The following is a 24,711-nucleotide window of genomic DNA, read 5'->3' as shown; positions in this document are numbered from 1 at the left end:
GAAAGAATTACTGAGCTTGATTGTAGAAATCTGAAGTTTTTTTGTTAACAGTCTTGAATCTTGCTAACCGGTGACTTCTGTATGACGTCTATACTTACCAGATTCATAGCACTGCTTAGTCATGACATTTGCACCGCCTGCTTCAGGGTACATCTGGAGATTTCAGTCACACTGATCCTTTCTTTGCGCTGAAGTTGCAGTTGCTAATCTTTAGTGTCTAGAAAATTACTAGCAACAATCTTGATTCCTGATTTGACCTATGCTGATACGTAAGAATTTTTCTGCCTTCAACAACTAGGACGGAGCTAGAGAAATACTGTGTTAATTCTTGGGAGGATCTAACCCAATTTGTACTGATGATCACTGACAATGGTGGATGTTCAAGAAAGAAATTCAGATTGCATCTTTTTTTTTCATCTCAGCTGAATAATCATAAAGTGTTACAGTCTGTTAACTTGTTTTGCTCTTGTATTCCAATGGGGAGAATAGATTCTTTCCTCCTCCCCTTCATTTGAGATATTGGAACTGGTTTTGTAATGAATATTAGTATTTAAGGCCCTTAATTTTCAAAAATGAGGTGACTAAGTTAGTGAAGTTCAGCTGATGAAATTATGAGCTTGGCAAGGTGCATAAATGTGTAAGAGATGGAGCTGTTTGCTAGCCCGGCTTTTCTTCCAAGAATTTAATTGTTGAGGTAAGCAATGAGATTGCCTTCCAGTAAAAATGAAGATGTACAGCCTGGTTCCTCCTTGGGGTTCAAGAGGCTAGAAACCAAGCTGAATTATGCACAACCCCCCTGTCTGTCCAGCAAGGAATGCTTTGTTCTGATGGGAAGTGTGTTTGCATTCTAGATGACAAGAATCTTCCAAATGTCCCACCACTACAGCTCAGCGTTCCAGCGGACTATCCAGATCAGAGCCCTCTGTGGATAAAAAACCCGAGACAGTATGGTATGAGGATGCTAGCATGACATTTGTTGGGCATGTGTATGCGGTAATAGTGGGGAAATGTGAACATCTAATGTTACTATTTTTAAGATTTGTTAAATACTATTTTTATTATAACTGTTTATCTGTTCTCTTTTTGTTTTTTCTTCCTTCTAGCAGCCAATCCCTTTTTGCAGTCAGTGTATCGGTACATGACTTCAAAACTATTGCAACTTCCAGACAAGCATTCAGTCACGGCACTCTTAAACACCTGGGCACAAAGTATTCGTCAGGCCTGCCTCTCTGCTGCATAACATCTCACTTTCTAAATCACGAAGCAAGAAAGAAGGTCTCAGCAGCTGGCCTCTTCCACATGCCACTGGAAAATCACATTTTGGGGAGGGTACTTCAGAAGAAAGAAGCCTTACGTTGTTTTGTTTCTAGGTGTCAGGTTCACTAGAGAACCTGATGTTAGACTTAGCTTTCATGCTTTTTATCTTCTGCCTCTGTGGACTTTTGCCAGCATTTTCAAATATACAAAATATGTATATATGGCTCTTGAGACTGTATTAGGATGAGTTTTTATTGTCTTCTTAGAGAAGAAATTATTTGTGGACTTCCATCAGGGAGTCTGGTATAAGAGGGAGTAGAGAGAGAATGTCCTAATTTGCTTCAATGTTTGCTCAGTGCCAGTATTCCTTTCACGCTGTATGTTTTGTGACCTGATACTGCCCCAGAAATAAATTAGCTGCAACTTGAATGTACTTGCAAGCTTCTCAGTGGTTGCAGGAATCTTTTTGCCCGTTAGCTTTGCCCAGAGACAGGATAAATTACAGCTTTTTAAGGCATCCCTCAAATATGTGAGATAAATCTGGATAATTTTACTGGAAGGTTGGGAAACGAAAGCAAAGAAGTATTTTATAGCTTATTTTAAACACTACTTTGTATAAACTGTTTTTGGTTAGCATGGACCATGTTTCTTACTCCAAGAGAGTGAGGCAATGAGAAAGATGAGATATTAATGTGCACACTCACTTCCTCTGTAAACTCAGTAAATGTGTACATAAAGGTGGTGGTGGTGGGAAACCCAACAGTGTAAAGCCCTAGTAATGCAGATCAGTCAAGTGGGCTTGTAGCTACATTTCTTGTACTAAGAGGTCTTTCTGAGGTGTCTGGCTTCCTTTGGGAGTAGATGCAGTTCTGTGAAAAAGCTTCTATGCTACATCAGTTTGTTTAAAAAGAAAAGAAAAAACCCAACATAGCTCAGGAGTAGAACTGACAGCTTAGTATTTTGTGCCTTGAGCAATGATGGGCACTCAAGTCAGTCATCAGCTGCCTTATTGGTGGGCACTTCTAATGAAAACATTTGCCACGAGTAACTAATTTCATGCATAGTGTGATTGTTTTATTTTCCCATGCTTATAAGTTGCTTGATCTTAATTTTCTGGTGCAGAAGAATTTCAAGTTTCAGATGTTCCTATCATATCCTGCTCCATCTCCCTGTATTGCGCAGCAAACCTGGAAGAGTAGCTGGGCTCTCTTACAGTAGTGTCAAGAAATTGCTGTGACCTTCGTAAATCTATGTGGTGTCATCAGTTTTAGGATGTTTTTAAATGTGGGTACTTAGTAAGCACTGACTGAGGCAGCAGAACGCTATCAGTTTTTGTACATGAACTAATGCATTATCTGTTTGTTTCTATTGTAATAAATTTATTATTATTCCTGTGTTGGATGCTAACATTATACTGCTCTTCCCATGTTGATCCTTAGATGCCAATTCCCTTTTGTCCATTGGAGGATGGTTACTTTGTTCCATGGTAAGTGAAAACTCGTAGGTTTTGAAGGTTAGGGGTGGAAATCATAAATGGCTCTTCATTTCATTCAAATCATTCAATGGCTCTCTCTTTACTGTCCTCATAGCAAATTGGAAGGCCTGATTGAGAGATTAGTAGCGCTGTCTACAAACAAAAGATGTAATTTTTTAACCAGTACTGTTACATGGCTGACACTTCCCTTAGGGTAAAAGAACCAGTGGCACCAATGCACTACTGCAGTTTTCAGAGCAGTCACTGCAGAACCTTTCAGTTTTCCTTCAGACAAGATGTAATGAGATGTTAGACTAAGAGGGTGGGGTGAGCATCCTGATATACAGCAGCTTCTCAGTTGAGAAAAAAATTGTGAAAACTGGAAGTGGGTCATATGCCCACAACAGGGCAAATCAATAGCTGTGCATCAATATAGCTGCCTTCTTTTTCTGCTGATGAGCAAACTGTCATAAGCTGCTTATAGCTCTTGCTAAAATAAAAAATACAAGCTTATTTGCAGATCCTTAGAAAGATGCACCAAAGTGGGAGTAAATTCATATTAATGTTTGGGTACTTTACCAGCTGTTGGGGCATTAAAAGTGAATTCAGAAAATGCCCCTGAAAGACACAAGTCTTTGAGACGCACAGATCTGTTATGAAGTCAGAGATATACACATCTGGTCCTGAACAAATAACATATAGAATTAATTCATAATCAGCTTTTACTTGAAATGAGCTGAAGAATCTATCCTGAAACTTCAAGATAAATGTTCAAAGCAGCGTTGTGGAAATGAGAATGAAGAGTACGAGTGTTGAATTCAAGTGCAGTTTGTTGAAGATGGCTTATTTGAATAGCCTGAGATCTCTGTCACCAAAGCTGCTCACTAGTGTTTGTTTCCGTGGTGGAAAAACTACCTTTTTTTTATCATAGGCACTGCTGGTGTGGCAGTCGGACTGCATGGAGGAATGCAGCAAATCAGTGTTACTGTGATTACCTGAAACCATTTCTTTTTCTGTTGGGAAAGCTGTTCTGTTAGGATTACTGCCCTGCCGGTGAGCTCGGTTATTGTGTGATGGACTGTCTGGGCTCCTTGATGAGACTTTAAACTTCAGTGAAAACTTTTTTTACCCAGAGTTTTGGTATTTTGAGTGAATTACTGCTTTTCTTTATGGAACAAGGATATAGTGTGATTTGGCTGTTCTGTTTTCTCAAACTTGTTACTGCAGGCATAGCTTTTCTGTGTTACAGTCTAGTTTTGTGTCTTTGCTATATAAGCTACCCTGAGATTGTCTAGCAGAGCCAGGCAGCAAGTGCATCTGTAGTGGCTGAGCACAGCACAACACATCCTGCCTTTTGGCTCCCCAGGGCTGCTTGCTCTTGCTAGCTTCTCTAGACTGGATGCTTAAGGGTAGTAGAATGTGAATAAAATGTTCTTGCAGGCACCCCTTTTGGGAATTATCATGCTACTAATGAACACATCTTCCTGTTTTGAAGCACCATGCCTTTGTCTTCTGCACTTATCTTTTTACCCAGTACATTTCTGAAAATATTTATGCCTTTAATATTAATGTACTATAGTTATCTTACTCCCTACCCTCCCGAAAAATAAGTCATTCACTAGATTCTATAGGAACACTTTTATAAAAATAAAATTTTCTCCATTCCACAAGACCACATCGTTGTTTAAAACTCAATTGACTTTAATATTAAAAAATATTAAATCATATGTGGAAGATCTGATATGATAATTCAGACATTTCAGTCACTGAATCCCAGGCTTGTCCTTAAAACATTTATTTTTACAAGTGTAAGCCGAACGAAGGAAATTAGTGTTCATGTGGTTTCCATCCTTCAAAGAAAAAAGTCATTATTACGGCATAAAGAAAATATCCAATCAGGATAATGAACGTGCAGCCCACTGGCCCAATGTAAAACCAGGATGCAATAAAGTAGATCATCAGTAGAGAGAGGAGAGTCCTGTAGCTAGCCAGAAACCTCAGACTGATTCTTGGTCCCCAGTTCTGGCTTGTTCTGTCTTTCACGACAGGACTGTACCTGATTTTGTGTATAAGGTGGGGGTTGGTAAGATGATAGCGACAAAGTCTGCCAAGAAAATCCTCCCTGGAGCAAAGCACATCCATCTGATCAGCAAACTGAGGTAAGAAAAATTTAAACATTAGTATTCTACAGCAACTACCATCATAAAGTAACTTACTTTAAGTTTTCTTCATTTATAGGAGATAGCGGGGGAAATCAAAATGTCCTTTTAAACAGAACTGCTTTATGCAGACTTGCCTTGTATCCATAGGAAGAAAAGGATTTGCTTTTTGTGTTTTAGAAACTTTTATTCTGAATGATACTTCATTGTTCATCAAGCATAAAGAATAAGTTTAAAATGTTATTATGTTTTGCATAGGAAAAGCAGAACTACAGGTACTATTAGGAAGTGTCCACCTAGACCACAATAAAGGAGATAGAGCAAGAACAAACAAAGTGTCATATATGTGCAAGTGCAGTGAAGAACAGAAATCTGCCATGGAAGATACATAGAAGCAGTGCTGTTACTTACCCTTTCATTAAGCGCTGAGGATAATCGAAATAGGAGGCGGACAAGAGTTGCATTCTCATAGCTTCGGATAGGCTGAAGCTCAGTATCTCCTTGATACTGCACGTCAAATCTACGTAAGCCATTTATGATCTAGAAACAGGAAAATAAACCTGTTGTAGCTCCCATCTGAAATAGCTTTATACAGGCACTTCTCTTGGCCCCCTGTAAGTTGCATTTCTCTTGCTGTAGAAGGACTGTTTTTTTTTAAGAACAATCTGATGTAGCAATATGGAATCTAATCTAATCTCACCTGGTACTTGCCAAGGGGTGTAAGAATGAGGCCATCCTCGCTTTCAATACAGTCTGGAGGCTGTTTTTTTCCGTTCTCGTCTTGGGCTGTCCCACAGTTCATCATCATCTGGGTCAGTTGAGCTTCATTCAGCTACTCAAGAATAACACAGTTCTAAAGCATGTGTTTTATCTGTCTCCTTCTGTTTCATTTATTTCTTCACAAACTCTAGCACTGGAGCCTTTGACAGCCAGCACAGATACCAAGAACTGCTTAATAGCACCTCAGTTAAACACTGAAAGGAGATAAAAGTCTCCAGATTTGTCTGTGCTCATAAAATCCAAGAGTGCTATTCTGTTTTACATGTCCCTTACTCCTAGAGAGCTGTCAAATAGCTGTGGTCATCTCTCAATTCTGTATGAAGGGAGTGTGGCTGACAAAAGAAATTACTCTTTTAAGTTTAACCAAAGAAACAGACTACTTGTAGTTCATCCTTTCATCTATAGCTGCAGTTAAATGTTGTATTTTTATAGCTCTTCACGTTTAGAAGATACTGGACTGTTTTTAAAATTTAAGCTATGCTTCACCTGTTTGTAAACATAACAGGCACAAGTAAAGAGACAAGTTTGGTATAAACTACACAGTGCAAAAGAACAGTCACTTGAAACAAAGCAGGCTTGGTATTTAGAAATTCAGAGCATCTAGTTCCATCTGTATTGAAAAGTGTTTTGAAGTGGTCAGGTAAAGTCAAGCCTAGAAGAAATTTACAACAAAATTTGCTAGCAGGGTCTCTAATGTCTTTATTGACCCCACAAAGTACATTTGAGGAATCCTGACTCTTGCTCACACTGCCACATAGGGAAAAATTTCTTGGATATTACATACCTTAAAGATTTGGCACAAGTATTCCAGTGCCTTCTCTAAATATTCATCTGTTTTTTTGATGCTGTCTTGCCCAATTTCATCAAGGTCATTGCCTGTGTAGGAGCCATTCATCTCAGATGGTGTAAATCTAAACCATGAAAAGAAGGACTGGCTAGCCGTTGTCTCTGCAGAATGGTCTGATATGGATTTTGCTGTCTGCTGTGCCTGCCAAATTAACTGAGCCAGTTTTAACACCTAAAACAAACAAAAGATTAACTGTGTGGGACAAAGGTAAAGGACTGCTATGCATAAACACATGGATAAAACTGTGCCTTAATACCTGGCAGTGAGAGCAAACCCAGCAAATTCATTCTTAACTTTCATGGACTTTGTGCCAAGACTGTTAGTTCCATTTCCAATAGGGCAAAGGTAGTTCTTTGCTGATGAAGCATTTAAGAAACTTGAGTGCTTCTTAGGTTTTCAACCGCTGTTTTCCCTCCTGCTATTTTTATCTGACCTGCTGATGGGTACTAATCAATACAGTGAATCAGAAGTTCACAGTAAGCATGTTTGAGACTAAATACAATATACTACTCCAAGGCAGCAAGCTGTTAACATTAACTACTTATTTAGCAAAGAGCAAGCAGATTTTACAGCTGTGGTGGATTGAGAACGCTCAAGTTCCAGAAGTCACCATCAGCACACTTAATTATACAGTAAGTAGTACAGGGTGTGAAGTTTTCCACTCTTTTCCCAATACAGATGTTCAGCACTAAGAAAACATCTGTCAAAGTAGAAAGACAGGTGACAAAAAACGTGTTGCTCACCAAATTCCTGACTTCTGTGCCAAACATCTGTTTATACTGGAAGTCCTGTCCTTCTAGGCTGTAAACATGACTCTTCACCTTAAACGAGGCATCTGTAATAGTTGGAGGCCATGAGGAGAAGAAGCTTCCACCAAGTGGTGGGGTCATAAAGAGTCGGTGTTGACGATGGGGAATAACAAGTTCAGGCTCCAGGAATAACTGTTCTCCTAGAATTTGAGAAGAGTCGTGAAGATGGTTACATAATACTCCTGGTTTTGCCTGGGGAAGCTCTAGCTACAAAGCATCTTAAGGCTGCTGGGCAACTTGTTTCTAGATAGGCAGGTAGTTCTAGGGGGATGGAGGCCTTAATTACCTTTTTTTAATTAATTCTCTCTGCTCACAGCAGAAAATGTCAGGGGGCATTTAAATGCAGACCATACAGACAACGTTTTAAGCCTGGAACTTTTTTTCAACAAAGGCAGTGGAGAATCATGACACTTCAGACATAGATACTTGTCAAATCTTGCCTCTCCCAGATTTACTGTATCCTAATTATCCTGAAGTGCATACATAACTAGCTGTTTTGCTAAGTATAGATAAGAAGTTTTAATCCTGAGTTAAACAATCCAGTAAGACCCATAAGAAAAACTGACTTTATTGTAAATGCCCAGTATTGTGTTCTTTAAAGAAAAATTGTGGAATGAAATCTAAATGATGGTGGTTAGAAAAGAACTATAGACATACTAAACCAATACAACACACATTAGTGAAGACACGCAGACTTTTCTGAGTGGCAAAATAGCATGCAACATGGGAGAGTAAGTCTACCCACCTCAGTGCTTCTGAGGCAAGGTTGTAGTCATTGTGGAGAAAGACTGAGACAGGACAGCACAGAATGTCAAAATATCCATTTACCTTTCAGGATCATTTCAGCTAGATTGGGCTGAGCAAAGACCTTGGCTACTCGGAACACCATGAGAGCGTTTTTTGGACTGACCAAGTCTGTTCGAAGAGCTCTGTTCAGAAATCCTACAAACAGCTTAGTATACATGAGTAGGTTTTCTTGAACGAAGGTTGACCTGTCAAAGTGAGTACGGAATTTGTGAGTACGGCTATGTAAATAATTGTTACTTTGTCTTCTGCCAAACAAGTCATTAAGGGGATGTTTTATACTGTCTCTGAACAGATGGTCTATCTATCTGTATTGAGACAAAAGACTATTCCTCTCAAAACAGAAGCTTGTGTTGTAAGAAATCATCTTTAATCTTGTACAGGAAGCTAATTCAGGTTGGAGGATGGTTCTTGAAATCCTGCTGTTTTACTCAGGATCTGCATAAACTTGATATCTGATTCATATAACTCACAGCTGCTTTCCTCCTTACCATTTTTCCGACACGCTGCGAGGCAAGGGCTCAGCACTTTGTGGTGGCTTTTCCGGAGCATACCTCCAAGGCTGCAAGTAACTTAACCACATCTCAAGAACCTAAGCAAAATCACACAAACACATGAATACCAATACTTTCTGGCAAGGAAGACACGGGTTTTTGTTTGATTTTTTTTAAACCTAGTGAATATTATCTTAATGAAACCTAGAAGTTTTTAGTAATAAAGCTCTCTCTAGTTATCTGAGTATCTTTGAAAGAGAACTGAAAAAACTTAAGTGCATGTTCATTAGGGCCAGTCTGGATTTTCTGTAATACTCAAATGATAGTGTTCACTGAATCTCTGTTGAAGGAAGTAAACAAGATGCTATATTAGTACAAGTTCAGCTCTCCTCTGCTGCATAGAGGTACCCACCACTCTGAGGAGACACAGTGGAGTCCTGATTGCACTGAAGCCAAGAACAGATTTGCCTTGGCCTCTGCAAACATTTCTTCTGACAGTCTGTCTTACGTGTGTACCTCAGGCGCGGTGATATAGCTAACTACAGGTCCAGTGAGGAAGGTCTGGCCTGTTACATTCTGCACTTTTACATTCCTACATTAATTACCAAGAGTCATGGCCTGCTATTTCTTTTCCTGCTTGCAGGAGGTAATATTTGCAGTATCCACTGCAAAATAATACCACATTACTTTTGTTTATGACCTGTTTTATTAGGTAAGATACTAAGAAATTAGGACCTATGAGAATGTATCTGTTTTAAGAGAGTAACACCTACTACTTTTCAATCGACAGCCATTTTCACTGTCAGAAAAATCAGCCAACAACCTACAGTAATTCTCACCATGATCTTTTCAACTTCCTTCTTGTGTCCAGTTGGCACTCTACAATAACATGTAGATTTTCTGTTACAGAAAAAGAACTTGACCCCTCTAGAAAAAGATTTGAAGACCAAGAAATAGCTGCTAAACAGCAATAACTAGTTACTAGTTCTGTTGAGTACAGACTTAGAAAGACAACCAGGTACGTACTGCTCTGAAAGAGGCATCCAGAGGCCAGTGGCCAAAACAGTGTTGCAGAAATATATAAAGTTTCTCCTGGACAAACCGAGGAATTACAACCCTGAAAACAAATTCAAAGACAGTCACATGCATAAACCAGAAGCAGATTTTAAAAACAAAAAGCTTCCACAAATAAAAATACAGAAAGGGCCGACCCATACTTGTTCCTTCACTTCGAGCCACAGCTTTTCAGCTCCTATACATAAGCATAAAATTGTCTACTAACCTTGGCCAGAAACCTCTGGAAGCATTTTCTTTCCTCTGACTTGTACCAGGATACAGACTAGTGTAATAGCAAGACATCCCCCCTCCTGAGGCTGCCCCCCCCAACTAGTGGATGTGAGAAACATAATCTGTTAGCTCTTACATACTTTTAATAATGTACTTCTGTATTTAACCATCAAAACAACCTAATTCAACCTCTTTTTATGGAGAACCTCTCTATGTTTCAGAGAGACTGCACAGGTACCTACCTTTTAAACTCCTCTAGCGGGCTGGCTGTGTGGGAGTGGGCTGAAGGGGAGAGAGGCTCTGGTTTCAGGCTGTTGCTGAAAGCATGCAGATGTTTCACAAGCAGTCTTACCACTAGCACGTGCTCCTCAGTAGGCTTAAATGACTCCTAGATTCAAAGCAAAAGGCAGGAAGATAATGAGTATCACACACTAAATGTCCAGGAGATAATTCAGAAAAATCGTAATTCTCAAATCAGAAATTGAAATACAAGAAATGCTGTCATCCTCCTAGGTTCTTCACTGTAGTTTGGTGCCATCTGATTTTATACAAACTGGCTCCTTAGGACAAGCTGCAACCATCTTCCATCAGTTCACTAAGAAACACTAGCATATTTTTAATAATGATTGTAAGAAAAAGTATCCACAGTACTCTAAAGCACTGAACTTCAGGCTAGCATTAAAGAACAGAATAACCTGTGGATTTCAACTTACCCCTTTCTAAGAAAAGAATATTCAGCCTTTCATTATGGTTATAAGTTCATTGCTGTGGACAGCACAACAGATCCTTTGTTTATGTGCTTGGCTGGCCTTCCTATGCTGGTACTCATCTGCCTTATAAGAAAGAATAATCCTAAAAGAATAAAAACTGCTTCAAGTCCTGCTTCTAGCATCATTCTGGGCAGAAGTAGCCTGAGTGGGAGTAGCACAAGGAGTGGTGGTGAGCCACAGTGATGTTATTAATAAATGAGTGAGTCTGTGATATAGCAGGGAGATGAATGAGGTAAAAAAAAAAAAAGCTAGTCCTTCTGGGTCTAGACCTTCAGAGCTGGTCTGCTGCAGAATCTGGGGTCAAAGCACTAACTCCTTTGCTACTGTAATCTGTTTTAAGAGTAGTAAACTAATCTCAATCCACTACTGAAGGCATATTTTAAGAGATCATTTGTATTCTAAGTCTTATAGCTCTCATGTTTCTCAAAAGTTGAGAAGAATGTGCATGGAACGAATTATAGGTGCAAGTATAATGGAAGATGCTGGAAGAGCATATTAGACAATAGCTGCAAGATGTTTCCAGGATGCCAAATGCAGCTATGCTGAGGTAAGACGCTGAATATGATTCTAGGAGACTGACAGGCATTTTTATACAAAAAGCTTCCACTTCTTAAATCAATTCAACAGTATTTCCAGTACTGGGGGTGGGAGGGGGGCCTCTGTGTATGTGTCTTTGCGTGTCCTTTCTCTGCAATGTGTGAGGCAAAGCAGATGTGTTTTTACAATCTCTTTAAGATTTTTAATACACTGTAAAGTTCATTCTAGGAAGTAGATTCAACACTTGATGATAGATATAGTCATGTAGTACAGCCAGATCTGAGGCTCTGCTAGGGGACAGGATAACCTGTTACCAGTTCTAATGAAGGCTTGGCTTGTATTCTTGACAGCTCCTGGTAAGTCAGCACGTTTTCTGCAGTCCTGAGAAGAGTTTATATATAGAGGGCAGAACTAAGAAATTACTTGGTCCTAGTTTAGATCAATATCTCCAAAAACAATTAAGAGAATTTGAGTACTCTGCTATAAGCCTTTAAAGGGTGTAATTTTAAAAAAAAATGCTAGGCTCCCCTTAAAGGTGCATTTTGAATTTACAAAAAACCCATACCATTATTTTACTACACTGTTTCAGGTGATCCTACTAGTTTTTCTGCTTAGCAATTCTCAAAATTACCTCTTAGCTTGGACATTACGACCACCACTGGTTTAAAAAGTATTTTTCCTCAGAAGTGTTTTTGTTCAAACTTTAGCTTACAGGATGGATATACGCCGTTCTTAACACAGTAATTAGATACACTTAATAGTAAAAAAGATTTAAAGACAAGTAGTAGTTCCTGTTTTCCTTGCTAAGCAGTACCTTGAGATACCATAGCACTTTATAAAAAAATAAAGGATTAAACAGCAGGAAAATTCCATGTAGTGCTAAAGAGCTTTATAGTATAATAAAAGCTTTATAGTACATATGCTCAGCCCTCCCCTTTCCCAAAATGAAGACCCAATGAATAAAGGGCTTGAGAAGGGAAAGAGGAATCAGCAATCTGTTCCAACAGGAATGTTTTTGCATGCACATTTCCTGAACAATCTGCAAATGTACCACAAGTGTGCTTCTGCAAAACTGGATAGTCAAGATCACATTGCCACTATAGATTTAGTACTATCCAGTGACATTTCACCAACTAAAAACCCCTAGATGTTACCTACCTTAATTTTAGGTGACAGCCATGCAAATTCTGATCTTCTCTTCCATGCAAGTTTTGCTTAAATGACAAGTGTGTGAGGGGCAGAAATCTGCCATCAGTGGAGCCAGTTTTGGTGTCAAAAGATGTCAGCATAGCTGATATGCCTCTTTCTATAATGCATTACAAGAATGCAAGTCTAAAATTAGAATTCCCAATTAGTTCTCATAATATACTAGATTTTAACTACTTCCTCCATGACCTTTGCTGATACTTCTCAGTATCTGTTTTCACTGAAAATTTAGTAACTCTCAATGCAGTGCTCTCAATCGAGTTGTAAAACCATACCTTAGCAGAAAAAGCTGCTGTACAGCTAGCATCAATACACTTCGCAGATTATATGATGGAACAAGATTTTTATAAAGGAAACAAAATGAAAAGATGGTAATACTTGGTATGCGTGGAGGGCCTGGTAGCTGGATTGGGCAGGACTACCATGGTGTTTACTGGAGATACTGAGTCGGTAGTGGAGAACCTCCAGCTGAGACAACAGAAACAAAAAGGAAGGGGGGGAGGGAAAAAAGGAGAGAAGAGAGCAAGAGAAAAAAAAAGTGAGAATGAGCCCAAGGAAGAAGGGGGCGGGGGGGAGGGGGGGGGGGGGGGGAAATGAACATCAAAAATACAGTCAGGGACAACATATCACAATAACAACTGCAGCCACAGTATCCTCTTCTTTCTGCTGTTCAGTAGATTGATTCCACAGTATTTCATACCCTTTATCAACTTGGAAATACAACTGGGAGCAGGTGTCCAAAAAGTATAATTGTAAGTGGCTGAAGCTGTTCCCTGTGCTACCCTCAGAGCAGAGGTAAGGGCTATGGAGCTTTTGCCAAATAAATTTCTGATTTCAGAAGTTAACTGAACTGCAGTGAGAGGATTTATACACTGTTACAGTGTTTTATTAAATAATAGAGTAAAAGCATTCAATATTCTGCAAACTTTTTAAATACTATTTTGAAAAATTATAATTTCTTCCTGTGCTGCTGGAGAAGCAGGGTTTGTGTACTGGGAAGAAGCTCAAATTGATACTTTTTTCTTCCCAAAGAACAGGAAGGAAACAAGTTTGGCTTTTTATAATCACTGTGAGCCTGTCCAGTAAGCTTCCAGTTCTGAGAAATCCTCTGTATTCTCTTTCTACTTAAAGGCCATTTGGGAAAGCTACAGATCTTTTACTATTAGGGAAACATCACATGTATAAAAAGGCAAAAGACATAGCTAACACACAACATTATATGCTGGTGCAAAAGGCATCTTGACTTAACACTAAGGTCTCTGCAAGCCTCAGCCAGATCCCTTCTTGGATGAATGAGGTAAAGAGTAGTTTTTGACAATGTGATGGTGAAGAGGATACTGTAGTGACAGTGACACAAATGTGTGAAATTAATGAAAAAACATAAAACAACAGATGTACACTACACAGATCCCAATGACTACTGTCAGGCATCTAAATTAACTCTCCAGATCACACCTCTGCTGTCTTTGAACAGCCCCTACCCAACCTCGTCTAGTGCCAGTTTGGTATCTTTTGGTCTTACACTCTTAGAGTGGTAGGATTGCTACTGCAAGCTCCCCAACAGCTCAGACACATCATCTGCTTCGTAACCGACTCCCCTATCACAGGAATCAGTAGCAAGAAACTGTAGTCTAATGGGTGTTCCACATGCAGTGCTGGGGTCTGTGGCACCTGGCATTGAAGCTTGGGAAGCATTACATAAAACTTAAACAACTTTTTGTTAAGGGTTCGTTGTGATTACAGCAGAAGGGGACAGGAAAGATGCTGCACGCTTTGGGCTCTGGATCATCCAAGAAAGAAAAGGCAAATAGACAATGTAAAAGAATAGGAAAAGAGTTGAATTAATGGGGGAAACGGTGAAACTCCATATAGCAAACAGTGTCAACCTCAGGTTCACACCAGACCAAGAAAGAATTCAAAGTGGTAAAGTAGAAAAGTAGTAAATCTTCTCAGAAGAAACTATTTACTATTCATTCCCATTCCACCACCTTCCACTTGTAAAGAGAAGTCTGTGATGACATTAACAAGGTTTAAGGAAACTCTATCATTCTTCGAGGAACTTCACAGGGAAGTTACATATCTGGGATCTGGCTTGGCCCATCAAAGCAAACAAGTCTGACTGCTGGACAAAGAAAGAGCAAGGTCTGCGAAACCTCATCCCCCTTCCAATACAGGTATGTAGCCATTTCAAGTGACTGATGGTCAAACACGTCTAGATCCAGGGATGAACGGTCACTAATAACCCCTACTTCCAAAGGCACAGAAGGCTAAACAGAATCAATTGAACCTGCATAACTAATAAGGTTTAGGGTGACCTTAGGTTTCCCGTCAAGCCCTTTAACCCTTATATTAAAACAAAACTTGCATTTCTGCAGATTCTGCTTCCTCATGTGAGGAACTATGAAGCAGACTATTCTCCTTAAGCCCACCCCGAGACCAGTCTACAAAGCTTAGTTTAAATATCACAGGCTTATGAACAATCCTGTCCCCACCTGATCTGGAACCCTTCCTCGGTCCTGCAGGCAGGATCCTTCACCCATTTAGGGATGTCAGGGGGCATTCCAGTCCCCTGGTCAGGTGTTCTAACCCCCAAAGAGTGAAGACTTCCTTTTTCAATACACCCATGATTTCTTCCCATCAAAGATGAAACTAGAACGCCATCAGGGAGTTATGGCCTCAAGCTGTGCCTCAACACATCTTGTGGGAGATCCCGAGGTGATGATTTCAGAGAACTTTAAGCTCTACCTAGGCCCTGTTCCACCATAACATTGGTACTCATTGTCTGTAACTGCTGCTCCCTAGGTGTTAGAAGAGAACATCTGAAATACAGAGGGGTGAACAGAGGAGAGAAGTTTAAAGCAATCATTAATATCTGGCCTAAGCACAGCGCTTGATGCACAAAGACTGGACAGACAGACAGACAGACCAAAGGTACTCCAAAGCAAAGCCTTTCCATCACAGGTGCACAGCCATACTGCTGGGAGTCCCAAGTGGAGACTTTGTAACATTACCGAGTTTGCATTTTGACCTCAACTTTTAAGAATAAGAGACAAACCCCATCACACTTCAGCTCTCCAATGTTTTTCCCTCACAAAATATAACTATGTTATTGTAGCCTGTGGAGTAAAGGATCAGAATTTATCAGTCAATCAACTCTCATATTGCCTTTTCGCACAGGAATAAATCCTGAGTAGCTTTCATATTTCCTTTCCCTTCTATGAAAGTCCCACTGTGACCCAGAGGGAATTCAAAGGATCAACACTTTCTCCTTCAAATTCCCTTTACATTTATAATGCCTTTGATCTTAGCCTCCATAACACTTACTTAATTTTTACATGCAGTAGTTTGTTATGAAACAGGCCACCACAAACTGCTTAGAACAGTGTATTATCCAAGCAAGAGCTTTTAAGATATTCTGAATGCAGTAGCTACAGAACTGCTTCTGACACCATTATGGTGAAAAGCATATTTTGGAATATAAAACAACAAAAGGCTTATTTATTTAACACTGAAGGACAGTTTGGTAAGGTTTCCTTTTTTAATTTGGATTTATGCTAAAAAACGGTTACAGATCTCAGAAATTACTAATTGGTATTTCAATAACAGATGCTGTGGTATCACTGCTGGAAATCAATTTAAGTTATTTTTAGCAGCCACGTTGCCCCAGCAGGATTTAACACTATAATTTTATAGCGGCATCTTCCCCATCATTAGTAGTTTGATTACTGGTGTTCAGATTGTTGTGACCATCCCACAAACTTGTCTTTTACAAAGAACAAAACAAAAACAACACAGCTTCTGCAATGAAGGCCCATCTGGGTGACACACTTATTCACAACATTCTTCATAACTGCATTAGCAATTCTGACACACTCATGTAGATACTCTGGTATGTTATTTCTTATGGACCAATACACCAAAAAAATTATCCACAGAACAGGAGATTTACCCCAAGATAAGGTCAACCATCAGGTGATGCTCATGAATGAAGTACAAACTATTACCTTGACATGAGGGGACTGCATTTTCTGATACATTTCCAGTGAATAATGATGTAGCCACATTTCAACAAAGATCTGCAAAACAAATATTCTCTCAGCTAGGGAAATAGAAATAATCCAGGACTTGTCAGTCACAAGCTAGGTATAAGGGAAGACCACAGTATATAAATTGAAAACTAAGCTGTACTTGTAAATAGACAGGAACCTATTCAGAGACATTTCAGGTTATCATCATGTCAATGCGAATGACTGAGTTGGCATACTGTTCACACCTGTTTCAGAACAACTGTTAAGTCTAGGTTCTCGTCTCCCTTCCCTTGATGGTGAACAGAACCAACTTTCTCTGAGGTCAGCCTTTGCTTAGAGCATAGAATTGATGTAAGATTAAAAAAAAAAAAAAAAAAGGAAATCAGATTTAGAAACTTTTCTGGAAAAAATTGCTCAAATGCTTGAGATCAGTTGTTGTATATGAAGTCTAAAAAAAAGGTATTAAGTGCCTTTCAAAATTACAGCTTAACAGTTTCACAGTGGTTCTTTGTTCCACTAACAGAAAACAACAGCTGCACTGCTCAATTCCAAAACCAAAATGGCATAAGATCTCTGGTTTAAAAAGATTCCTCAGTTAGCACCAAGAAATGTTGTGTGGTGTTCTCTTCCTTAAATCCAGCCTACCTGAAGCAGTGTTTCTGATCTCCAGATCTCCTGGGAAGCTGGGTCAGCATTCACAGAAGGCTGATGGGCAATGTGCCGTTTCAGCAAGCTGGTGTGATGCATGCCATAGGAAGTGAAAGGCACTGCTGGAGACCTTTAAAGACAAATTAATGGAAATACTGGAGTCAGTAACAGTCAGTACAGAGAAATATATAATTGCTTTTAACTACCAGTTTATAAACTGGAAAACAGTCTTTAAGAAGTAGAACTGCGTAGTTGATTACACATTTCAAACTTCTGCAACGTGTTATAATTACTAGTCACTTTAACTATAAACAAGCACTACATCACTATTCATACTGTGTGGAACCAGCTTTACACAGAGCCCATGTAATGTTCAATAATGCATGGGTTTTCACTTTCTCCTACTCTGTTTTTCTTTCACTCTGCCTTCTATATACATAATTCACCTGATCTGTATCTTCCTAGGTATACACTAAGGCTCAACAGACCATGTAAATTGATATTTGAAATGTATTTTAAATGCAGTTATATAAAATATAATGGCTATTTAATTTGCATAAAATCACTAATATTTATCGATAATTTATTATTGATAATATTTTATAAATTCAAGTAGCAAAACCAATTGTGAAAACATGGACTTCCGCAACTTAGCCATCATAAAGCACAAAAGATTGGGTGCTTGTATTGGAGAATTTTCACTTCAGCTTTGTGAGTTGGGTTTTATGCCATTATCACACAGACGTACAGAACTTCAGTAAGTGGTCAAAAATCTTCCATCCTCCCCCTCCTTCCAGTTGTGGCTAAATAGCTTGATCTATTACTGTGCAAAAAGTCACCTGAAACGCAGTCACTCATATGATTTGACTACTAATATACGTTTTGGCTTTTTATATCAGGAAGTTATCAACGAAGAAACCTACGAGCACTGTCAATCTGCAACAAAGCCATAGACACGGTCCTGACATAGCAATTTCAAAGAACTGCACAACAGGTAATGACAGCATTAAATAATTAAGGATGGTAACCTCAGAACTGAAACAAAATGACCAACTGACAAGTTGTCTGGCTTTGTAGCAACATTAATGAAAAATGCAAAGTTTCCTTGTAACAGTGGTTATATCACCAGTCCTATCTTTACCACATGCCTTATGTGTCTAAAGATGATAAAACTACCATCATCTGTCCTACTCCACTTGCAGGGCACAAAACACCACGGGAGCTACCGAACGGATGAATTTCTGTTGCTTGTACCTGCCTTTTCTGCTCCAATAATAGCTACCTTTCAGACTTCCAAATGAAACCTTTATTAAAATTAGTATTTTAAAATATTAAATGCAAATATTAAATAGTAAAATTAAATTAACATAAATCTATTTAAATTCTTTAATTATATAATAAGTACATACAGATCATAAAGAGCAGAGGTGTTTTCTACTTGTTAGAGATTTCATTCCAACAACCTGTATTTTGTAAGCACTGTTCCCACAGTTTGCCTCTGGCACTGTAGTCATTACCTGGGAGTCGGGGAAGGGATGGCTCCCCCAGGATTTGAAGAAGGTGGAGGAAGGACACTTCCTTCTGTGGGTAGGAAACACTTCAGGTATGTGTCTACCAAGATGAAATAAGCACTGTTGGAAGGGCTGACATGGCGGGTGACGGGTGAGTTCTGAAAGAGACACAGGATGTACTTGGAGTTATATACTGTTAGATTAAAACACTGCTAGGGAGTGCCTGCTACACAGCCAGCCCCGTTCAGTATAAATAAGCAGAAGCCCAGCAGTTATAAAGGGTGAACTGACAACACAGACACTTCGGAGCAAAGGTAAAGTAACTAACTGTAAGAGAACTGTTGCTGTAGTATGTAGTAGTGAATGTAACGCAGTGTGAGAAGAGCGCAATGTTGTACAGAACAGGGAACAACAGGAAGAGGAACCAACTAAGCAGATGCCATAGCATGACGCCGTGGTTATGACTATATAAACAGCCTTACTGGAGAGAGGGGCAGAAAACCCATCTGGGATCACTGCCTGCTCCGTGCTGGCATGTTGTTGGACAGGCTGCTTACTGGTATACCTGAGGTGGGTATTTTGTTTGTTACCTAGTCTTATATCATCAACTGAACCAAGGTGATAACAAATTCTAAAAGTACAGATAAAAGCGCTGTTTATTTAGCTGGACAGCATTTCAGCAGGCTCTTAAAGCATTGAAAAGAAAGGGTAATAATATTTTAAGGGAAAAATTACAAAAGGTACTTACCTTCTGTGTAATCAAACTAATTGCAAAGTAAAACATGTAATATTCAAATGGATCTGGAACAACAGAGTCAAGGATGAGATAATAACAACCAGGTACAGTGGTTAGGTATCTGGGATGCTGACTAGACATTGAATTTTTGTTTTGTCAGTGGTGCTCAATTAACTTGCTGGAGCTTAGCAGCACATTCAGTTTTGACTTCTTGTGTTTCAGCTGACTCAAACACTGGTGCGTGAGGTTTCCTCTATGTGCCAAGGTGCATTTGCATTACTCTTCTTAGCACATTTGACTAATCTCAAACTAAAACCAGTGCAGCTGCAGCTACACTGCTCTCAACAAGTACACTAGCTGCAAAGTTAACATGCCCTTTTTCTATCATATTACATAAACTATGAGCAGTTACGAAAAGAAAAATCGTGAAATACAGGCTCTGTAATCACTGGGAGTATTGCTGTTGACTTGAATAAGGCCAGAAATCCCCCCACAAGGGTTTATGAGAAGAGGACAAATTTATTTTTCATTGGAATCTAAACATTTTTAACCAGCTCAAACTCTTCAGCAGGATTGTGATTTACTGTAGACACATAATAAATATATAACAGAAATGCCTGTAATATCTGTTTTAGATATTTAAAAGGAATTAAATGTTCAGCTGTTAAAAGGATACTAAGAGCCAAATTCAAACCTAAACCACCAGATGAAGGAAACTGGACTTTATTGTGGTATAAAGAGCATTCTGGTAGGACTTGCTCTTGTATTGAAGCCTTCACGGGGCCCTGAAAGACAGAGTAACAAAATATTAATCTGTATTAATCTGGCTACTCAGCATACTTGTGGAGTATGTTTCAGATAGTGAAGTTCTGTTGCATTCCAGCATTCTGGGGTGCTACCTACATTCAGCTCAGTGGGATTTTACTGCATTGCAGTAATTCCTTGTGCAAATGCATATTCTTTAGGTAACTGCCAACTTTCTCACTGAAAATGAGTATTCAGTACAAGGGGGAAAAAAAAGGAGAAAAAATAATAATAAAAAAAAAAGGCCTTCACCAACACTTTTCCAGTTGGGAGTGGGAGAAGCACAAAACTGGTGTATGGCTGATGGTTTTGCTAGGGTAACTGAGCTGTGGACCAGCAATTACTACATACTTAACGATGTTTCCTTTTGTTAAAGGCTGTAGCACTGTCTGAATCAATTTCTAGGTAGCAGGTAGCAATAGAAGAAACACAGCGAAACAACTGAGCAGATAAACATTTTTGTTTGAAATGCCGTACTTCATAACCAGGATAACAGTCAGTCTTCAAACAGACAGGCACAAAGTGCAGCCAGGGAAGGCACTGCTCTGTAACAAGCCTGGAAAACTATTTCCAATCCTGCAGCTACTGGGAGTCAAGAAAAAGCACACTACTTTCTCTGGGGACATGATAGGAATCACAATGTAGCCTTCTTGGCTGAACAACACAGATATCTAGCTGCTGACAACCACCTCTCCTCAAAAGTTTATGGCTGGGAACTCTCCTCCTCCAGCAACCATTTAAAAAGAAACAGGTAGGCTCTAAACTTGGAGCACTGAAGCTATGCTTTGGCCTATATGGAACCATACATATAAAGTGCACACAAAGTTCCAATAGGTGCAATAACAACCATATTCTGTTCTTACAAATTTTTCAGTTACTCACTGGAAGATACGAGACTGGGAAATCGTATCTGTACTCTTCTGCTTGGAGTTTGTAAACCAGCTTCATCATCGGACCACTGCAAATAAGCATCAGAAAGAAAATCCCCGGTAAGTACCCTCTACCTTCTCACTTTTTGTGAACTTATGTTTACATAATGGAAAAGGGTCAAACACTGGTTATTTGCTTACCATACATTTTTTAATCTGTGCTGAAATGAATGAGTTTACCTGGGATCCAGGAAATCCAAAGCCACAGAATATTCAGTAGGATTTGTTCTTCCTTGCAAACAGCGAAGATTCCAGCCTACGATGATGCCATCCAGGCTGCCAAAAATGCTCTCCACCAGCCATGGGAAGATACCATGTAGTTCCTTTAGGGAAAACAGACCCAAATAATTAATGTGTACAATTCCTCACTTGAGCAGTCTCTACTGCATGTAATAGGATGCACAGATACTGTCTGCCAGCTATTTATGCTTCCCAGTTATCACTGGGCACAGGTTCTGTTTGGAAGAATGTACATGGCAATTACAGGAAATCTATCGTTATTTCTGATCCTACTAAAATTGCAGTGACACTCATCAGCATTGCATGCAATTATTTGCCACATTTTAAGAACTAGCATCACTTGTAAATTGGTGCTGAAAGGAATTAATGAAATGCAGTCAATGGAAACAATCTTTTAATGACTAGAAAACGTTTTTAACTCTAGGGAAACAGTGGATTCCCACTGGTTCACCTGGGGTCTTCAAACTTTGCAATAAGAGAAATGGGAACAAAGAAAACAGTAATATGAAAAAAGCAAACTGCCCTGAAACGCGTCACTGTATCACAGAGTGGTTGGGGCTGGAAGGGGCCTCTGCAAACACTCTGATCCAGCCCCTGCTAGCACGGGTCGGGAGATGCCGGGCAGTGACGGCTCACCTTGGCGGGGAACTCCTCAATGACGGTCTCCAGGTCGTGGCACCTCTGCACAAATGGCTTGCTGACACAGTCTGCCTTCAGCGTGGCCTGTCGCACACCACAGGGGAAATCAGTCACCGCTAACAGACAGGGCAGGGCTCATTACAGCCACGACGTAAGACATCCCCCAATTACGCCGCTGCCCCGGCACAGCATTGCCGTTGACACGGGAGAAATTACACCCACCCACCCTGCAAGTCCAGGGCACCCGGCAGAGCTGCCGCAGGCCCGGGCGCCGCCAGCTCTACGCAACAGGGCGCTGCGCCCCCCGGCCCGGCGCCGCCTCCCCGGTGTCCGCCCGCCCCTCGCCACCCACCAGCAGGAAGCTGGGCTGCTGCAGGTGCGGGCCGGCCATGCCGCCACTCCCGGCGGGCCGCGCTGCGGAACGAGGACCGGAAACGGGGGTTCCCGGCTGCGCGGCTCCCTCCCGCGCTCGGCGCAGCCCTTTCGCGTCACCGCCCTCGCCCGGCGCGCCGCCATGACGCCACCCCTGCGGCCGGCGCGCCTCGCGGAGGGGCGCGTGCCGCTGTTGCCGTGGCGACGGGCCTGCAGCTCTTCCCGCCTCAACATGGCCGAGCTGAGGGAGGGGACGCGCTGCCCGGCCTGCGGCTGGCCGCGGCCCGGCGGCCTCAGCCTCTTCCCCAGGGACCGGGGGAGGGGGCCGGGCTGCGCCGGTGGCTTCTTTTGAGGGCGGACCTGGGGAGCTGTGAAAAATGTATCGCGGGGGAGCTGGGGGCCCGCAGCGGCCTGGTCTGGTGGTGGCGAGGCCGAAGCCGCCATTTGCACACACACTGGTGTTTGGAGAGAGCTACTTGCGAGCAAAGCCACCCTTTGCACACGTACTGGTGCTTGGAAAGAGCCACTTGTGAACAAATTAAAAGCAGTGTGGACAGAGACAGAACTTACTGATAACACATGCTTCCTGACTTTTCAGAAGGTCGGGTTTTGTCCAAACTATGGGTGAATTTTAAAGCGGTACATTAGAAGAACATCAACTTTATGAAGGAAAAGTAGGATTTTTTTTCACTTAGAAGCATATTAAATGCCCAGAAAACTACATCAGGACATGAGGCAGTTATGACTGTTGAAAATGAGAGCTGTGTACATCAGCTGAGCTATAGGAACCAGTAATTACACATTTCAAGGTAATTGATGAGGGAAGGTGAAGTCACCTGGAAAAAAACCACTGTTATAGAGGTAAGCATAATCACTTCTCATTGTATAATCAGAGCGAAGGAAATCCTTGTGATGGTAATATCCCACTGGTAGATAGACAAACTAAAATTAAAACTGCTAATAATGCTGAAGAGCATTTGATACGCTTTTATGATTCGTATTTAGAAGGAAACAAGATGTTACATTTAATTGCAAAGCCCCAGTAATTTGTATGCAAGAAAAATAAATGGTCAGAAAAACTGCTGCTAATTCCCTTAAAAATGGGGAATTGTGGGGAAATTCCATAAAACCAGGGGAATGTTCATGTTGTGTCAGTATTCAGAAAATTCCAGTCAAAGGTCTAGAAAAGAATAATTAATTTTAAAAAATACTGAAGACAGACATATAATTAACACTGGTAAACATGATGACAGAAAATAATCCTGCTCAGACAAGTTTGGGGTTTTTTGTGACAAGATTTACAGGTTTTGTCAGAAAAGACCAGTCTGTATAAAATGTAAATTTTCTTGATCATTTTGATTTTTTTATGCAAGGAGGTGCAGAAATAGTGGAGTGAAATGGTCTGGTTTAGGTTGTGTAGGAGCTCAAAGGAAATGATGTGGCCTCATATTCCACCACTGTCATCAACATTGAAACAAAGTGTAAAAAATTGTGTTACAGTGAACAACAGAGGAATTCCTTTTGTAACGTCAGCTCTGACCCTGCAAGGTGACTTTATTGATCCAGTTTGATAGGATTATTTACCAGTGTAAAATTATTCCATATTTACATAAATGTTTACAGGATCAGAATTAAAAATGGTACATTAATTCTTGGTATTGACATGTGCTTCCATTCCAATCTGCTTTTCCCAAACTGGATCTCAAAACTGCTTTTTGATCTCAGTGGTAAGAGGAGGCAAGGCAGCAGCTCCAGTGGCAGCAGAGCAATCCAGTTCCTAACGGCTGAAAAGGCAAATTAACAGCTTTTCAGACAGCTCCATTTGGAATTCTGCCACGCAATGAATTTGCTTTTTCCTTTCATTTTTTATATTACATATGATTTCTTTTAAAAACAAATGTGCAATATTTTGAATGTAGCAAACTGGTAACAGGTGAAAGAAGAGTTCTTTGACACGTACGTGTGTGTGACTGAATATAACTGCTTGAGCTGCACTTGCTGTGGTGCATATGCATGTCCTGGGTGGGATGCTGGCCGTGTTTTACAAGCGCATTTGCAGATGGAGACTCTGGCTATGAGTGAACACTTTTCCGGGAAGGGTCGGTCCCTCCTCCAGGTGGGGATAAAGAGCTATTTTAGCTCCAGAAAAAGCTATTGAGAGTTGATGGCAAAGCTTCCGTAGTGTGTTTAATTAGCTATAAACGTTACGGGTGTGATTGTTACAAATTAAAGAAACAGTAGACCTGATGTATTTTCAGTGGGTGATAGAACTGGAGAAAGAAAATAACAAGAAATAAATGACTGGGTGAATAAGTGGAATCAAAACAGTGGAGGTGCTTGGTAGGGATGGCTCAATAACACTTGTGCAAGTTAATAAGAT

The 24,711-nt window shown here is 40.3% G+C and overlaps 2 protein-coding genes across 3 annotated transcripts in view; one reads left to right on the top strand and one right to left on the bottom strand.

Moving 5' to 3' along the window:
* MED15 (mediator complex subunit 15) overlaps positions 1–2,669 on the top strand; it is a 31,694-nt gene extending 29,025 nt beyond the window's left edge. The window contains exons 17-18 of the mRNA XM_037372226.1: positions 852–950; positions 1,104–2,669. Of these exons, the coding sequence (XP_037228123.1) occupies positions 852–950; positions 1,104–1,240 (236 nt within the window). The 3' untranslated portion in view covers positions 1,241–2,669. The remainder of the gene's footprint in view (positions 1–851; positions 951–1,103) is intronic.
* A 1,741-nt stretch (positions 2,670–4,410) lies between these two features.
* SMPD4 (sphingomyelin phosphodiesterase 4) lies at positions 4,411–22,441 on the bottom strand. 2 transcript variants are annotated; one of them, XM_037371335.1, is made up of 19 exons: positions 22,312–22,350; positions 21,957–22,043; positions 21,261–21,403; positions 21,034–21,109; positions 20,024–20,132; positions 19,360–19,412; positions 18,618–18,769; positions 17,098–17,230; positions 16,429–16,500; positions 12,803–12,892; positions 10,154–10,299; positions 9,651–9,741; positions 8,622–8,722; positions 8,155–8,318; positions 7,261–7,466; positions 6,455–6,688; positions 5,591–5,722; positions 5,302–5,430; positions 4,411–4,885 (listed from the first exon to the last, which is right to left on the bottom strand). In XM_037371335.1, exons 1-19 carry the CDS (start codon positions 22,348–22,350, stop codon positions 4,559–4,561), a joined length of 2,484 nt encoding a protein of 827 aa, XP_037227232.1. In that variant the 3' UTR covers positions 4,411–4,558. The 2 variants fall into 2 exon arrangements, with proteins under 2 accessions (XP_037227232.1, XP_037227317.1); XM_037371420.1 differs by lacking the exon at positions 12,803–12,892 and having other exon boundaries at positions 4,536–4,885; positions 22,312–22,441.
* Between the last annotated feature and the right edge of the window lie 2,270 nt (positions 22,442–24,711).

The sequence above is a fragment of the Falco rusticolus genome, chromosome 1, assembly GCF_015220075.1.
Source record: "Falco rusticolus isolate bFalRus1 chromosome 1, bFalRus1.pri, whole genome shotgun sequence".
Classification (NCBI taxonomy): domain Eukaryota; kingdom Metazoa; phylum Chordata; class Aves; order Falconiformes; family Falconidae; genus Falco; species Falco rusticolus.
The sequence above is the reverse complement of the archived record's forward strand: the minus strand, read 5'-3'. Positions and strand labels throughout refer to the sequence as shown.

Coding starts and splice junctions, on each gene's coding strand:
- SMPD4 (XM_037371335.1), bottom strand. CDS start 22,350: ATGGCCGGCCCGCACCTGCAGCAGCCCAGCTTCCTGCTG. Junction 22,044..22,311: donor AGCAGCCCAGCTTCCTGCTG/GTGGGTGGCGAG, acceptor GGTGTGCGACAG/GCCACGCTGAAGGCAGACTG. Junction 4,886..5,301: donor CCTCAGCGCTTAATGAAAGG/GTAAGTAACAGC, acceptor TTCTTACCTCAG/TTTGCTGATCAGATGGATGT.